An 18,078-nucleotide genomic window follows, 5' to 3' on the forward strand; every position below is an offset into this window, starting at 1 on the left:
CCCTGGACCCACTCCAATATGCATACTGCTCAAACAGATCCACAGATGATGCCATCTCTATTGCACCCCACACTTCCCTTTCCCACCTGGACAAAAGGAACACCTACGTGAGAATGCTATTCATTGACTACAGCTCAGCGTTCAACACCATAGTGCCTTCAAAGCTCATCACTAAGCTAAGGATCCTGGGACTAAACACCTCCCTCTGCAACTGGATCCTGGACTTCCTGACGGGCCGCCCCCAGGTGGTAAGGGTAGGTAACAACACATCTGCCACGCTGATCCTCAACACTGGAGCCCCTCAGGGGTGCGTGCTCAGTCCCCTCCTGTACTCCCTGTTCACCCACAACTGCATGGCAAGGCACGACTCCAACACCATCATTAAGTTTGCAGACAACACAGTGGAAGGCCGGATCACTGACAACGACGAGACAGCCTATAGGGAGGAGGTCAGAAACCTGGCTGGGTGGTGCCATCCCTCAACGTAAACAAGACAAAGGAAAGGATTGTGGACTACAGGAAAAGGAGGACCGAGCATGCCCCCATTCTCATCGAAGGGGCTGTAGTGGAGCAGGTTGAGAGCTTCAAGTTCCTTGGTGTCCACATCACCAACAAACTAGAATGATCCAAACACACCAAGACAGTCGTGAAGAGTGCATGACAAATCCTATTCCCCCAAAGGAAACGAAAAAGATTTGGCATGGGTCCTCAGATCCTCAAAAATTTCTACAGCTGCAACATCGAGAGCATCCTGACTGGTTGCATCACTGTCTGGTATGGCAACTGCTCAGCTTCCGACCGCAAGGCACTACAGAGGGTAGTGCGTACGGCCCAGTACATCACTGGAGCTAAGCTGCTTGCCATCCAGAACCTCTATACCAGGCGGTGTCAGAGAAAGGCCCTAAAAATGGTCAAAGACTCCAGCCACCCCAGTCATAGACTGTTCTCTCTGCTACCGCATGGCAAGCGGTACCGGAGCACCAAGTCTAGGATCAAAAGGCTGCATAGCTAATCAAATGGCTGCCCGGGCTATGCATTGTGTCACTTTAAATAATGCTACACGTACATATTACCTCAAATAGCCCGACTAACCGGTGCACCCACACATTGACTCTGTACTGGTACCATCTGTATATAGCCTCGCTACTGTTATTTTTTACTGTTTTTTTTCTTTCTTTACTTATCTATTGTTTACCTAATACCTATTTTTTACTTAAAAACTGCACTGTTGGTTAAGGGCTTGTAAGTAAGCATTTTACTGTAAGGTTGTATGTAATACTGTTGTATTCAGCGCACGTGACAAATACACTTTGATTTGAATTCTTATGACAACAAGTACTATTTTATTTTGACATGGAATCTCAATTCAGGAAGCATAACAGCATAGCCACTATATCATCAAAATGCCCTTGTTGTTAGTGTGGTTGGAGATGGTGTAGGAAGGCAAGACGTCGTGCATCAGGTGAATTGAAGATGCCTCAATGCAAGTAAACCAAACAGGACTGACCAGCAAGCCAAAACACAGTAGTTTAGTGCACAACATCCCAGCATCCAGCCTTTCCTTCGCCTGTCAACATACATACAGCAGCATTAATGAGAAACCAGTAGACGACATCTTCATAATGTAGCCATACTATAACCCCAGTTTAATTGAATTAAAAGGCTTTTAAGATATGGTATTCCAGACTTCCCAGAGGGGGACTAAAATTAGGCTCTTTTGTGTTCGGACTGCTCTGGGGGGCCAGACAGTTCAATTTAGTCACAGCTTCCATTTAATAATACCTTTCTCCCACCACTGTCTCTCAACCATATTGCTTCTTTTTGAAGGTTAAACATTGCCTATCAGTTAGAAAACATTCCCACAGATTACATGCCAAGCTTTGGCATTAAGGGATGAGTATTTTGCCCACAAACCAAACATCCTCCCCCATAATCTGTTGTAATACGAAATGTTTTAAAGAAGGATTAGATTGATAATATGTCACTGAGGAAGACGTAGAGTGTTCTATTTCACAATTATCTCCTCCTGTTCACATTGAATTGCTCCCTCCTACCATCTCAAGCAAAGAGAGGTAATTCGTTTTAATCTCTCCCCGTAAGAAGCCCCAATTTTCATTGAGGTCAAACTTTGGCTCGTGCAGCAAGAATCAAACCATCCCATTTATTAATTCTCACCAGAACCTAATTTCTATTTTTAGTATTTTTCGACTAGAGAAATGGATTACCGACTTGTTCCAAGTGGAGTTCCTTTCTCTGTTTGACAGACTGCAGTGACCTCCCCCTATCTCCTCCACACTCTGAGAGCAGTGAGATGCCACCATAGATTTAGAGATATCAGCTCTAACGTCAGTTTCTACCTTGTTTAAAAAAAAATGTATCTAGAAGCCAACGTGGGGCCGGGATCTCACCTGGGGGGTCAGGCCCAATCTCTTCTCATCTCTCTGCCTGCTCTGGGTCCATCTACACCCTTCAACCCCCTCTCTCTGACTGACCTCCTCCCTACAGCACAGCCCCCACTCTGAGCCGCTACGTTATTCTAGGCTACTGTGGCCGGCGTCCCGCTAATAAAATATGACAGCCCAGATATAATATCAATACTTTCTCCATGATTAGGAATAAAGAACTCCTGTTCTTTGCCAAGTGCTAACCGCATTAGAGGTGCTGTCTGATTGCGTAGCTTCACATGTGAGAGAAGCGCCAAACGCAGCGTTAGATTCTCATCAGGCCTTAATGGGGAGCAGACAGGTGACGGCGCTGGGACGACACACTCATTACTGGACACGCACACCGGACGGACCCACCCAGCGTTTTTAGTTTTGAACATACCTCTGGTGTCTGACCAGTTTTGAATAGCCCCCTATTACATTGACAGTCTCTCATAAATACCCTAATTGATAGCATTATTATCATGTTGAGGTTATTTGTTTGCCTTCTCACATTAGTGGGGATGAATGAGTGTTATTCATAAGGTATTGGCTACGTCCTCTTCAACATCCTCACAGCTTGATCTTTATTTTCCTGGATGAAGGTATAACGTGGGGATCCACTGCTAGTTGAATGTGTTTAAGAGTTTTGGTTGGGTGCGTTCGTTTTTAAGTGTGGCGGTAATCGTGTTATGAAGATTAGATGGGAGATGGTTAATGCTTTGTGATGCACCCAGAAGAAACTCTCCGAGAGGATAATCAGGTAAAGATCCTGAATAGAGTAATACTGTATTTTGGACATCACTGCATCAGACATGGGGACCAGTTCACGTTGTTATTTGTGTTGACATTCGCCATATTCCAACCGAGTATTGCTCTAGAAACATTAGAATGATTTTCAGGTTCAAATTGTACCATAATATTGTTTTGGATTTTCTGTGTTTGGAAAAACAAATAAGTATAATCACACTAAAAATAATGATTTTGATATACAGTGCATTCAGAAAGTATTCAGGCCCCTTGACTTTTTCCACATTTTGTTACTTTAAAGCCTTACTCTAAAATGTATTAAATAGCTTTTTTTCCCTCAGCAATCTATTACACAATACCCCATAATGACAAAGCAAAAAACAAGTTTTTAGAAAAATGTGCAAATGTATTACATTTTTTTAACTGAAATATCACAATTACATAAGTACTCAGACCCTTTACTCATTACTTTGTTGAAGCACGTTTGGAAGTGATTACAGCCTCGAGTCTTCTTGGGTAAGACGCTACAAGATTGGCACTTCTGTATTTGGGGAGTTTCTCCCATTTTTTCTCTGCAGATCCTCTCAAGCTCTGTCAGGTTGGATAGGGAGCGTTGCTGCACAGCTATTTTTAGGTCTCTCCAGAGATGTTTGATTGGGTTCAAGTCCAGGCTCTGGCTGAGCCACTCAAGGACATTCAGAGACTTGTCCCAAAGCCACTCCTGCATTGTCTTGGCTGTGCGCATAGGGTCGTTGTCCTGTTGGAAGGTGAACTTTGGCCACAATCTGTGGTTCTGAGCGCTCTGGAGCAGGTTTTCATTAAGAATCTCTCTGTATTTTGCTCTGTTCATCTTTCCCTTAATCCTGATTAGTCTCCTAGTTCCTGCCGCTGAAAAGCATCCCCACAGCATGATGCTGCCACCACTATGCTTCACCGTAGGGATGTTGCAAGGTTTCCTCCAGACATGACGCTTGGCATTCAGGCCAAAGAGTTCAATCTTGGTTTCATCAGACCAATCTTGTTTCTCATGGTCTGATTGTCCTTTAAGTGCCTTTTGGCAAACTCCAAGTGGGCTGTCATGTGCCTTTTACTGAGGAGTGGCCACTCTACCATAAAGGAGGACTGGCCACTCTACCATAAAGGCCTGATTGGTAGAGAGCTGCAGAGATGGATGTCCTTCTGGAAGGTTCTCCCATCTCAACATTTGAACTCTGGAGCTCTTTCAGAGTGACCATCGGGTTCTGGGTCACCTCCCTGGCCAAGGCCCTTCTCCCCCGATTGCAGAGTTTGCCAGCTCTAGGAAGAGTCTTGGGGGTTCCAAATATCTTCCATTTAAGAAAGATGGAGGCCACTGTGTTCTTGGGGACCTTCAATTCTGCAGAAATATTTTACTTCCCCAGATCTGTGCCTCGACACAATCTACGGACAATTCCTTCGACCTCATGGCTTGGTTTTTGCTCTGACATGCACTGTCAACAGTTAGACCTGATATAGACAGGTGTGCACTTTCCAAATCATGTCCAATCAATTTAATTTACCACAGGTGGACTCCAATCAAATTGTAGAAACATCTCAAGGATGATCAATCGAAACCGGATGCACCTGAGTTCAATTTCGAGTCTCGTAGCAAAGGGTTTGAATAGTTATGTAAATGAGGTATTTCTGTTTTTATTTGTAATAAATTAGCAACATTTTCTAAAAACCTTTTTTCGCTTTGTCATTATGAGGTATTGTGTGTAGATAAATGTGGGGAAAAAATGTAGTACACTGTAGTACACTGTAGTGTATGTATCTGACTGACAGACTCTATTCTAGAGAACTACAGAACTGTACTGTATGTATCTGACTGACAGCCTCTACTCTAGAGAACTACAGTACTGTACTGTATGTATCTGACTGACAGCCTCTACTCTAGAGAACTACAGCACTGTAAAGTATTTATCTGACTGACAGCCTCTACTCCAGAGAACTACAGTACTGTACTGTATGTATCTGACTGAAAGTCTCTACTCTAGAGAACTACAGAACTGTACTGTATGTATCTGACTGACAGCCTCTACTCTAGAGAACTACAGCACTGTACTGTATGTATCTGACTGACAGCCTCTACTCTAGAGAACTACAGAACTGTACTGTATGTATCTGACTGACAGCCTCTACTCCAGAGAACTACAGCACTGTACTGTATGTATCTGACTGACAGCCTCTACTCTAGAGAACTACAGCACTGTACTGTATGTATCTGACTGACAGCCTCTACTCCAGAGAACTACAGAACTGTACTGTATGTACCTGCCTGACAGACTCTATTCTAGAGAACTACAGCACTGTAGTGTATGTATCTGACTGACAGACTCTATTCTAGAGAACTACAGAACTGTACTGTATGTATCTGACTGACAGCCTCTACTCTAGAGAACTACAGTACTGTACTGTATGTATCTGACTGACAGCCTCTACTCTAGAGAACTACAGCACTGTACTGTATTTATCTGACTGACAGCCTCTACTCCAGAGAACTACAGTACTGTACTGTATGTATCTGACTGACAGTCTCTACTCTAGAGAACTACAGTACTGTACTGTATGTTTCTGACTGACAGCCTCTACTCTAGAGAACTACAGCACTGTACTGTATGTATCTGACTGACAGCTTCCACTCCAGAGAACTACAGAACTGTACTGTATGTACCTGACTGACAGCCTCTATTCTAGAGTCCTACAGTACTGTACTGTATGTATCTGACTGACAGCCTCTACTCTAGAGGACTACAGTACTGTACTGTATGTATCTGACTGACAGCCTCTACGCTAGAGAACTACAGCACTGAACTGTATGTATCTGACTGACAGCCTCTACTCTAGAAAACTCCAGCACTGTACTGTATGTATCTGACTGACAGCCTCTACTCTAGAGAACTACAGCACTGAACTGTATGTATCTGACTGACAGCCTCTACTCCAGAGAACTACAGAACTGTACTGTATGTACCTGACTGACAGCCTCTATTCTAGAGTCCTACAGTACTGTACTGTATGTATCTGACTGACAGCCTCTACTCTAGAGGACTACAGTACTGTACTGTATGTATCTGACTGACAGCCTCTACTCTAGAGAACTACAGCACTGAACTGTATGTATCTGACTGACAGCCTCTACTCTAGAAAACTCCAGCACTGTACTGTAAGTATCTGACTGACAACCTCTACTCTAGAGAACTACAGCACTGAACTGTATGTATCTGACTGACAGCCTCTATTCTAGGGAACTACAGAACTGAACTGTATGTACCTGACTGACAGCCTCTACTTTAGAGAACTACAGAACTGAACTGTATGTATCTGACTGACAGCGTCTACTCCAGAGAACTACAGAACTGTACTGTATGTATCTGACTGACAGACTCTACTCCAGAGAACTACAGTACTGTACTGTATCTGACTGACAGCCTCTACTCTAGAGGACTACAGTACTGTACTGTATGTATCTGACTGACAGCCTCTACTCTAGAGAACTACAGCACTGAACTGTATGTACCTGACTGACAGCCTCTATTCTAGAGTCCTACAGTACTGTACTGTATGTATCTGACTGACAGCCTCTACTCTAGAGGACTACAGTACTGTACTGTATGTATCTGACTGACAGCCTCTACTCTAGAGAACTACAGCACTGAACTGTATGTATCTGACTGACAGCCTCTACTCTAGAGAACTACAGCACTGAACTGTATGTATCTGACTGACAGCCTCTACTCCAGAGAACTACAGAACTGTACTGTATGTATCTGACTGACAGACTCTACTCCAGAGAACTACAGTACTGTACTGTATGTATCTGACTGACAGCCTCTACTCTAGAGGACTACAGTACTGTACTGTATGTATCTGACTGACAGCCTCTACTCTAGAGAACTACAGCACTGAACTGTATGTACCTGACTGACAGCCTCTACTCTAGAGGACTACAGTACTGTACTGTATGTATCTGACTGACAGCCTCCACTCTAGAGAACTACAGCACTGAACTGTATGTATCTGACTGACAGCCTCTACTCTAGAAAACTCCAGCACTGTACTGTATGTATCTGACTGACAGCCTCTACTCTAGAGAACTACAGCACTGAACTGTATGTATCTGACTGACAGCCTCTACTCCAGAGAACTACAGAACTGTACTGTATGTACCTGACTGACAGCCTCTATTCTAGAGTCCTACAGTACTGTACTGTATGTATCTGACTGACAGCCTCTACTCTAGAGGACTACAGTACTGTACTGTATGTATCTGACTGACAGTCTCTACTCTAGAGAACTACAGCACTGAACTGTATGTATCTGACTGACAGCCTCTACTCTAGAAAACTCCAGCACTGTACTGTAAGTATCTGACTGACAACCTCTACTCTAGAGAACTACAGCACTGAACTGTATGTATCTGACTGACAGCCTCTATTCTAGGGAACTACAGAACTGAACTGTATGTACCTGACTGACAGCCTCTACTTTAGAGAACTACAGAACTGAACTGTATGTATCTGACTGACAGCCTCTATTCTAGAGTCCTACAGTACTGTACTGTATGTATCTGACTGACAGCCTCTACTCTAGAGGACTACAGTACTGTACTGTATGTATCTGACTGACAGCCTCTACTCTAGAGAACTACAGCACTGAACTGTATGTATCTGACTGACAGCCTCTACTCTAGAAAACTCCAGCACTGTACTGTAAGTATCTGACTGACAGCCTCTACTCTAGAGAACTACAGCACTGAACTGTATGTATCTGACTGACAGCCTCTATTCTAGGGAACTACAGAACTGAACTGTATGTACCTGACTGACAGCCTCTACTCTAGAGAACTACAGAACTGAACTGTATGTATCTGACTGACAGCCTCTACTCCAGAGAACTACAGAACTGTACTGTATGTATCTGACTGACAGCCTCTACTCCAGAGAACTACAGTACTGTACTGTATGTATCTGACTGACAGCCTCTACTCTAGAGGACTACAGTACTGTACTGTATGTATCTGACTGACAGTCTCTACTCTAGAGAACTACAGCACTGAACTGTATGTATCTGACTGACAGCCTCTACTCTAGAAAACTCCAGCACTGTACTGTAAGTATCTGACTGACAGCCTCTACTCTAGAGAACTACAGCACTGAACTGTATGTATCTGACTGACAGCCTCTATTCTAGGGAACTACGGAACTGAACTGTATGTACCTGACTGACAGCCTCTACTTTAGAGAACTACAGCACTGTACTGTATGTATCTGACTGACAGCCTCTACTCTAGAGAACTACAGAACTGTACTGTATGTTACTGACTGACAGCCTCTACTCCAGAGAACTACAGAACTGTACTGTATGTACCTGACTGACAGCCTCTACTCCAGAGAACTACAGCACTGTACTGTATGTACCTGACTAACAGCCTCTACTCCAGAGAACTACAGAACTGTACTGTATGTATCTGACTGACAGCCTCTACTCCAGAGAACTACAGCACTGTACTGTATGTATCTGACTGACAGCCTCTACTCTAGAGAACTACAGCACTGTACTGTATGTATCTGACTGACAGCCTCTACTCTAGAGAACTACAGAACTGTACTGTATGTATCAGACTGACAGCCTCTACTCCAGAGAACTACAGCACTGTACTGTATGTATCTGACTGACAGCCTCTACTATAGAGAACTACAGCACTGTACTGTATGTATCTGACTGACAGCCTCTACTCCAGAGAACTACAGCACTGTACTGTATGTATCTGACTGACAGCCTCTACTCTAGAGACCTACAGTACTGTACTGTATGTATCTGACTGACAGCCTCTACTCTAGAGAACTACAGCACTGAACTGTATGTATCTGACTGACAGCCTCTACTCTAGAGAACTCCAGCACTGTACTGTATGTATCTGACTGACAGCCTCTACTCTAGAGAACTACAGCACTGTACTGTATGTATCTGACTGACAGCCTCTACTCCAGAGAACTACAGAACTGAACTGTATGTACCTGACTGACAGCCTCTAGTCTAGAGAACTACAGAACTGAACTGTATGTACCTGACTGACTGAGCCTCTAGTCTAGTAAACTACAGAACTGTACTGTATGTATCTGACTGACAGCCTCTACTCTAGAGAACTACAGTACTGTACTGTATGTATCTGACTGACAGCCTCTACTCTAGAGAACTACAGCACTGTACTGTATGTATCTGACTGACAGCCTCTACTCCAGAGAACTACAGAACTGTACTGTATGTACCTGACTGACTGACTATATTCTAGAGTCCTACAGTACTGTACTGTATGTATCTGACTGACAGCCTCTACTCTAGAGGACTACAGTACTGTACTGTATGTATCTGACTGACAGCCTCTACTCTAGAGAACTACAGCACTGAACTGTATGTATCTGACTGACAGTCTCTACTCTAGAGAACTCCAGCACTGTACTGTATGTATCTGACTGACATACTCTACTCTAGAGAACTACAGCACTGAACTGTATGTATCTGACTGACAGCCTCTACTATAGAGAACTACAGCACTGTACTGTATGTATCTGACTGACAGCCTCTACTTCAGAGAACTACAGCACTGTACTGTATGTATCTGACTGACAGCCTCTACTCTAGAGACCTACAGTACTGTACTGTATGTATCTGACTGACAGCCTCTACTCTAGAGAACTACAGCACTGAACTGTATGTATCTGACTGACAGCCTCTACTCTAGAGAACTCCAGCACTGTACTGTATGTATCTGACTGACAGCCTCTGCTCTAGAGAACTACAGCACTGTACTGTATGTATCTGACTGACAGCCTCTACTCCAGAGAACTACAGAACTGAACTGTATGTACCTGACTGACAGCCTCTAGTCTAGAGAACTACAGAACTGAACTGTATGTACCTGACTGACTGAGCCTCTAGTGTAGTAAACTACAGAACTGTACTGTATGTATCTGACTGACAGCCTCTACTCTAGAGAACTACAGTACTGTACTGTATGTATCTGACTGACAGCCTCTACTCTAGAGAACTACAGCACTGTACTGTATGTATCTGACTGACAGCCTCTACTCCAGAGAACTACAGAACTGTACTGTATGTACCTGACTGACTGACTATATTCTAGAGTCCTACAGTACTGTACTGTATGTATCTGACTGACAGCCTCTACTCTAGAGGACTACAGTACTGTACTGTATGTATCTGACTGACAGCCTCTACTCTAGAGAACTACAGCACTGAACTGTATGTATCTGACTGACAGTCTCTACTCTAGAGAACTCCAGCACTGTACTGTATGTATCTGACTGACATACTCTACTCTAGAGAACTACAGCACTGAACTGTATGTATCTGACTGACAGCCTCTATTCTAGAGAACTACAGAACTGAACTGTATGTATCTGACTGACAGCTTCTACTCCAGAGAACTACAGAACTGTCCTGTATGTATCTGACTGACAGCCCCTACTCTAGAGAACTACAGTACTGTACTGTATGTATCTGACTGACAGCCTCTACTCTAGAGAACTACAGCACTGTACTGTATGTATCTGACTGACCGCCTCTACTCTAGAGAACTACAGAACTGAACTGTATGTATCTGACTGACAGCCTCTATTCTAGAGAACTACATAACTGAACTGTATGTACCTGACTGACAGCCTCTACTCTAGAGAACTACAGAACTGAACTGTATGTACCTGACTGACTGAGCCTCTAGTCTAGTAAACTACAGAACTGAACTGTATGTATCTGACTGACAGTCTCTACTCTAGAGAACTACAGAACTGAACTGTATGTACCGGACTGACAGCCTCTACTCTAGAGAACTACAGAACTGAACTGTATGTACCTGACTGACTGAGCCTCTAGTCTAGTAAACTACAGAACTGAACTGTATGTATCTGACTGACTTAGCCTCTAGTCTAGAGAACTACAGAACTGAATTGTTTGTACCTGACTGACTGAGCCTCTAGTCTAGTGAACTACAGAACTGAACTGTATGTACCGGACTGACAGTCTCTACTCTAGTGAACTACAGAACTGAACTGTATGTACTGGACTGACTGACAGCCTCTAGTCTAGTGAACTACAGAACTGAACTGTATGTATCTGACTGACAGCCTCTACTCTAGAGAACTACAGAACTGAACTGTATGTACCTGACTGACTGAGACTCTATTCTAGAGAACTACAGAACTGAACTGTATGTATCTGACTGACAGTCTCTACTCTAGAGAACTACAGAACTGAACTGTATGTACCTGACTGACAGCCTCTACTCTAGAGAACTACAGAACTGAACTGTATGTATCTGACTGACAGCCTCTACTCTAGAGAACTACAGAACTGTACTGTATGTACCTGACTGACTGAGCCTCTAGTCTAGTGAACTACAGAACTGAACTGTATGTATCTGACTGACAGCCTCTACTCTAGAGAACTACAGAACTGTACTGTACGTACCTGACTGACAGCCTCTACTCTAGAGAACTACAGAACTGTACTGTATGTACCTGACTGACTGAGCTCTGCCTCCTGCTGAGATGTGTTCAGCCCAACTGTAATGGGGCCAAGTCTGGATATTGAATCCATTTACAGCAGAATTGCCCAAAACAGATAGATGATCATTAAATGGTCCTCTTTCTCTTTTTATTTTGTATTTGTATCTCTTTTTCTATTTAGTGCCATGGCTCCTCTGTCCATACACATTGCAGTTATCAATATTTTAATCTTTTTTCCTCAGGCGTTTTCTCAAGAAATCAATGCTTCCCCTCTGTGCAGTGTGACATCTTATCAAAAGAAAAGTCTTCTTTTATAAAGTGTTATTTCTCTCAGCGTTGACTCCGTATATATTTAAGGTTTCTTCCCTCTATCGCTAGTAGTCACTCAGCGGGATGAAAGCAATCTCAACTCCACAACCTGTGTTGTGACACGGCCTGATTAATATCCTGTGTTGTTCCTCAAGCTTTTTAAGTCAAATAATAGTTTCTTCGATATTTGCTTGAGTCAAAATAGCTTTATTTTATTTATTTTCTCAAGCATTAGTTTAATTACAAATATATATATATACAGTATTACTGTACTTGAAGTGAAAACCAGACACTCAAAGCTGCCTGTTTTGGAGTATTTGACACTAGGTACAGGTACAGTAACTCCCAAAATAAAGAAAACACTTGAGTAAATTAGGGATAAGTATATTGAAAGCAGGTGCTTACACACAGGTGTAGTTCCTGAGTTAAAGACATGCTCTGGTACTTTGGCGAATAGTAAGTATTTTTGAAACCTCCCGCTTTGGGCTGGATGTGTCCATGTGTAGTTCATACATTAATAATATATGAGCAGAATAACTGTATGACCTCAATTAGCCACAAAATCCCTGGATTGAAAGCGACTGTTTTCTGGAAGCTGTGCATTGCCATTTTACCTACATTTACCCCCAGACACCTGGGCCAGACACCTGGACCCGACACCTGGACCCGACACCTGGGCCAGACACCTGGGCCAGACACCTGGGCCAGACACCTGGGCCAGACACCTGGGCCAGACACCTGGGCCAGACACCTAGCAATTCGAGTTTCAGCTAATGAGCTTCAGCGCTACGTCATTTAAGTGACAGCTAGCAAGACACACACACAGCAGAGCCAGAGAGAGAACAATGATGTGGTGCACATATCTACAATTTTCAGGGACCACTTTTGGCTCGTGGGCGCTACATTCAGAACTACTGGGCTAAAAAGTGTACAAAAATACCGGAGAACATCTTTAATTAAAAAATCAACACCCATCATGCTTAGGGTCATGTATAAAAATGCCCAGTTGTCCATTATTTTGGCTACCATGGCTAGAAGAAGAGATCTCATTGACTTTGAAAGAGGGGTCTCGAAGGAGCATAGGGCGTTTAAAGGGTGTGTGTGTGTGTGATGGAACTGTTAGTGGAGGAATGGTATCACATCCCTCCAATAGAGTTCTAGACACTTGTAGAATCTAGGCCAAGGTGCATTAAAGCTGTTCTGGCTCGTGATGGCCCAACGCCCTATTATGACACTATGTTGGTGTTTCCTTGATATATATGATAATTCACACCTTCATTCTTCATACCTACAGTAGCAGTCCTCAGAGCACCTAGGCCTCTAGTACATGGATATTCAACCTGGGGTCCGTGGACCTCTAGTGCAGGGGGTCTGCGGAAAAATATTATCGTGTCTATACAGTGCATTCGGAAAGTATTCAGACCCATGGACTTTTTACACATTTTGTTTCGTTACAGCCTTATTCTAAAATTGATTAAAATACTTTTTCCCTCATCAGTCTACACACAATACCCCACAATGGCAAAGCAAAAACAGTTTTTTTTTTGTTTTTTTTTTACATTTTAGCAAAACAGAAATACCTTATTTACATAGAAGTTCAGACCCTTTGCCATGCGACTCGAAATTGAGCTCAGGTGCATCCCGAGAACCTTCCAGAAGGACAACCATCTCTGCAGCTCTCTACCAATCAGGTCTTTATGGTAGAGTGGCCAGACGGAAGCCACTCCTCAGTAAAAGGCACATGACAGCCCGCTTGGAGTTTGCAACAAAAATATACTGAAGGACTCAGAGAAACAAGATTCTCTGGTCTGACGAAACCAACACTTTCTGGCCTGAATGTCAAGCGTCATGTCTGGAGGAAACCTTGCACAATCCCTATGGTGAAGCATAGTGGTGGCAGCATCATGCTGTAGGGATGTTTTTCAGAGGCAGGGACTAGGAGACTAATCAGGATCGAGGAAAAAGTACAGAGAGATCCTTGATGACAACCTGCTCCAGAGTGCTCAGACTGTGGTTGAAGGTTCATCTTCCAACAGGACAATGACCCTAAGCATACAGCCAAGACAATGCAGGAGTGGCTTCGGGACAAGTCTCTGAATGTCCTCGAGTGAATGAACTCGATCGAAAATCTCCTGAGATCTGAAGATAGCTGTGCAGCGATGCTCCCCATCTAACCTGACAGAGCTTGAGAGGATCTGTAGAGAAGAATGGGGGAAATTCCCCAAATACAGGTGTGCCAAGCTTGTAGCGTCATGCCCAAGAAGACTTGAGGCTGTAATCACTTCCAAAGGTGCTTCAACAAAGTACAGAGTAAAGGGTCTGAATACTTACAGTACCAGTCAAAAGTTTGGACACACCATTCAAGGTTTTTTCTTTATTTTTTAAATATTTTCTACATTGTAGAATAATAGTGAAGACATCAAAACTATTAAATAACAGATATGGAATAATGTAGTAACCAAAAAATTGTTAAACAAATTAAAATATATTTTATATTTGAGATTCTTCAAAGTAGTCACCCTTTGCCTTGATGACAGCTTTGCACATTTTCTTAACCAGCTTCATGAGGTAGTCACCTGGAATGCATTTCAATTGGTTCAAAGTTAATTTGTGGAATTTCTTTCCTTCTTAATGAGTTTGAGCCAATCAGTTGTGTTGTCCCAAGGAAGGGGTGATATACAGAAGATATCCCTATTTGGTAAAAGACCAAGTACGTATTATGGCAAGAACAGCTCAAATAAGCAAAGAGAAACAACAGTCCATCATTACTTTAAGACATGAAGGTCAGTGAATCCGGAACATTTCAAGAACTCTGCAAAAACCGAAGAAAAAAAAATAATAAAAATCGCTAAAACTATCAAGTGTTTTGATGAAACTGGCTCTCATGAGGACCACCACAGGAAAGGAAGACCCAGAGTTACCTCTGCTGCAGGGGATAAGTTCATTAGTAGAGTTACCAGCCTCAGAAATTGTAGCCAAAATAGATGCGTCACAGAGTTCAAGTAACAGACACATCTCATCATCAACTGTTCAGAGGAGACTGTGTGAATCAGGCGTGAATCAGGTCTTCATGGCCGAATTGCTGAAAATAAACCACTACTAAAGAACACCAATAAAAATAAGAGACTTGCTTGGTCCAAGAAACACGAGCAATGGTCCTTTGTCTGATGAGTCCAAATTTGATATTTTTGGTTCCAACCACCGTGTCTTTGCGAGACGCAAAGTAGGTGAACGGATGATCTCTGCATGTGTAGTTCCCACCGTGAAGCATTGAGAAGGAGGTATGATGGTGTGGGGGTGCTTTGGTGGTGACAATTCAAGGCACACTTAACAAGCATGGCTACCACAACATTCTGCAGCAATACGCCATCCCTTCTGGTTTGCGCTTAGTTGGACTATCATTGGTTTTTCAACAGGATACTGACCCAACACACCTTCAGGCGGTGTAAGGGCTATTTGACCAAGAAGGAGAGTGATGGAGTGCTGCATCAGATGACCTGGCCTCCACAATCACCCGAGCTTGTTGAGAGAATGCCAAGAGTGTGCAAAGCTGTCATCAAGGCAAAGGGTGGCTACTTTGAATCATCTCAAATATAAAATATATTTTGATTTTGTTTAACACTTTTTTGGTTACTACATGATTCCGTATGTGTTATTTCATAGTTTTGATGTCTTCTCTATTATTCTACAATGTAGAACATTTTAAAATAAAGCAAAACCCTTGAATGAGTAGGTGTGTCCAAACTTTTGACTGGTACTGTTTGAAAATGTGATATTTAATTCTACAAAAAAAAAAATGCAAAAAAATGTAATAACCTGATTTTGCTTTGTCATTATGGGGTTTATTTTGTGTTGATTGATGAGATTTTTTATCATTATTTTTATTCATTTTGAATAAGGCTGTAACTTAACAAAATGTGGAAAAAGTCAAGGGGTCTGAATATTTTCCAAATGCACTGTATTTAAAAAAGAAGTGGTAGAAAAGAAGAAAATATCTTCTAACGATGTCAACTTTAACTCCTAATATTGAGCAATTTACACTCATTCGAGCCAATTACACTCACTGGAGTATCTGACATAGTCTTTGAAAAAGCACCAGCGAGTACCCATCGCGGCAAGTGCCGCTGGCTGCTGGTAAGCTTTCTTGACTTGGACATAAGGTTTTTGCCAATGTAACAAGTGTTGAATTTCATGTAATATAATTACGCGAAATCAGAATAGTTCCCATGTCTGATATTAGTGTACATTATTTTTGTTGTTGTGAGTGCCCCTTGTAAATGGTGCACACGTCTTCTCCTTCTCTATTGTCCCTCATAAACATCCCATGCACCCCCTTACCTCTTCCCTTTCTACTGTATCCCTGTGGAAGTGGTAGGCTACTGTAAAATTGTCCCTTGAAAATCATTACCATTATCAATACGTTAAAACACTTCTCAATGAGTTTATATGGCCATTGACAGTGTATTATATTGGTCTCCCACCATTCTATTGTAATATATATGCACATCAGTCATCTAGCTACTGTACTTTTCTCTGTACATGTCGTCATTGGGCTGGCATGGCTATTCATGTCCCCTTTCGTTGTTCATTTGAACTTTTCAGAGAGGTTGGCGTACAAGGGCGGCACAGCATTTGTTTCTGGAAGTTTTTCCTGTCATTAACAGAGAGGAAAAGATCAAGACCAACCCTGACCCTTCGGTCATCTCCACCGGTCACACCAACACATGGTTAACCTTTGTTAAACCAGCTCAACAGCTGTATTAGTCGACATATCGTTTGGAGATGCAGTACCTTTCTAGCTAATAGTTAGCTATGTTAGCGCTTATACTTATACCCCAGTATAATGTGGGGAGGGCAAAATAAGGAAACACCATCTACCAAGTTCATTTTAAAATGCTGATTACTTCGCATTGCCCTTATCATTCACCTGATGACAAGACGAGGACAAATGTTTTGGGCTGACGCATGATGGGGGTCCCTGGTTTGCTTGGGGTCCCTGGGAAAGAAAAGGTTGAAGACCCCTGCCGTAGTACTCAGTGTCTTTCTAAAGGAGCCCAGACCAGGTGAAAGTTAGACCCAGATCAGTAGTAGTGTTATGACAGTGTTATGCCCAGGGGGCCTTCATCTACTCTGGACGTGTGTGTGTGTGTGTGTGTGTGTGTGCTCAGTCTCTACCTTGAAGTGCTGCAGCTGGGTGGAGGCCTGCAGGTCCTGCTCTGCTTCCTGCCTCAGACAAGAGTTGAAGATGAACAGCTCTGTGTCTCTCAGCCACACCTTCAGATCCTTGATCCTGCCCTCCAGCCGGCCCAGCAGGCTGCTGGTATGAGGGGACAGGGCAGAGCGAGGGTCCTGGGATGGGCTGGTGCTCCCCACAGACTCCCCCAGGATCTTCTGAGGAGGCCAAGAGGAAAGGAGGAACGAGAGTTATAGAGACTGTGACAGTATGTACAATCATTTCAGAGCGGTACAGAGTACTGTTGTTTCAATATACTGACAGCAGGTGGGAAATATACTGCAACATTATTGTGATCTGATAGCCCTCTCTGTTTGACACTTCTTTCCCTCCTGGCAATGCGACATTCTAGCAAAAAGCTCATGAAGTTGTCTTTTTCAATAAGCAAATAAATGTGCAGATGTTGTTACTATCAACAAGTCTCAAACCGTGCTGATCATACCACGATTATTGCTACGTTCTAAAGATGAAGGCGGCTAATTCTGGACGTATTTTCAGTACAGCCGTATATTCCGCGTTGCCTCTCAGAGAATCACACAGAAAGGAGTAGATAACAATCAGAAGCACAAATACCCTCCAACGATTTCCCAAATAGGACTCTGCTGAGCAATTTCCCCCTCCTTCTATAACAGAGCAAACAGCACCACGCTGTGTATAGCCCCAGCCTGACAGACACTGGTTGTGACCAAAATAGCACCCTATACCCTACATAGCGCACTACTTTTGACCAGTGCCCTGGTCATAAGTAGGGCACGATGAAGGGTATAGGGTGCCATTTGGGACTCGCCCACTGACATGTGAGTGAGTTCCCACCTGC

The 18,078-nt window shown here is 43.0% G+C and overlaps 1 protein-coding gene across 4 annotated transcripts in view; it reads right to left on the minus strand.

Moving 5' to 3' along the window:
- akap6 (A kinase (PRKA) anchor protein 6) overlaps positions 1-18,078 on the minus strand; it is a 193,657-nt gene that overhangs the window by 27,088 nt on the left and 148,491 nt on the right. For all 4 annotated transcript variants that reach the window (XM_036954678.1, XM_036954676.1, XM_036954675.1 and 1 more), the window contains exon 11: positions 17,204-17,419. In XM_036954678.1, the coding sequence (XP_036810573.1) occupies positions 17,204-17,419 (216 nt within the window). The remainder of the gene's footprint in view (positions 1-17,203; positions 17,420-18,078) is intronic.

This window comes from Oncorhynchus mykiss, chromosome 19 (genome assembly GCF_013265735.2).
Source record: "Oncorhynchus mykiss isolate Arlee chromosome 19, USDA_OmykA_1.1, whole genome shotgun sequence".
Taxonomy (NCBI): Eukaryota; Metazoa; Chordata; class Actinopteri; order Salmoniformes; family Salmonidae; genus Oncorhynchus; species Oncorhynchus mykiss.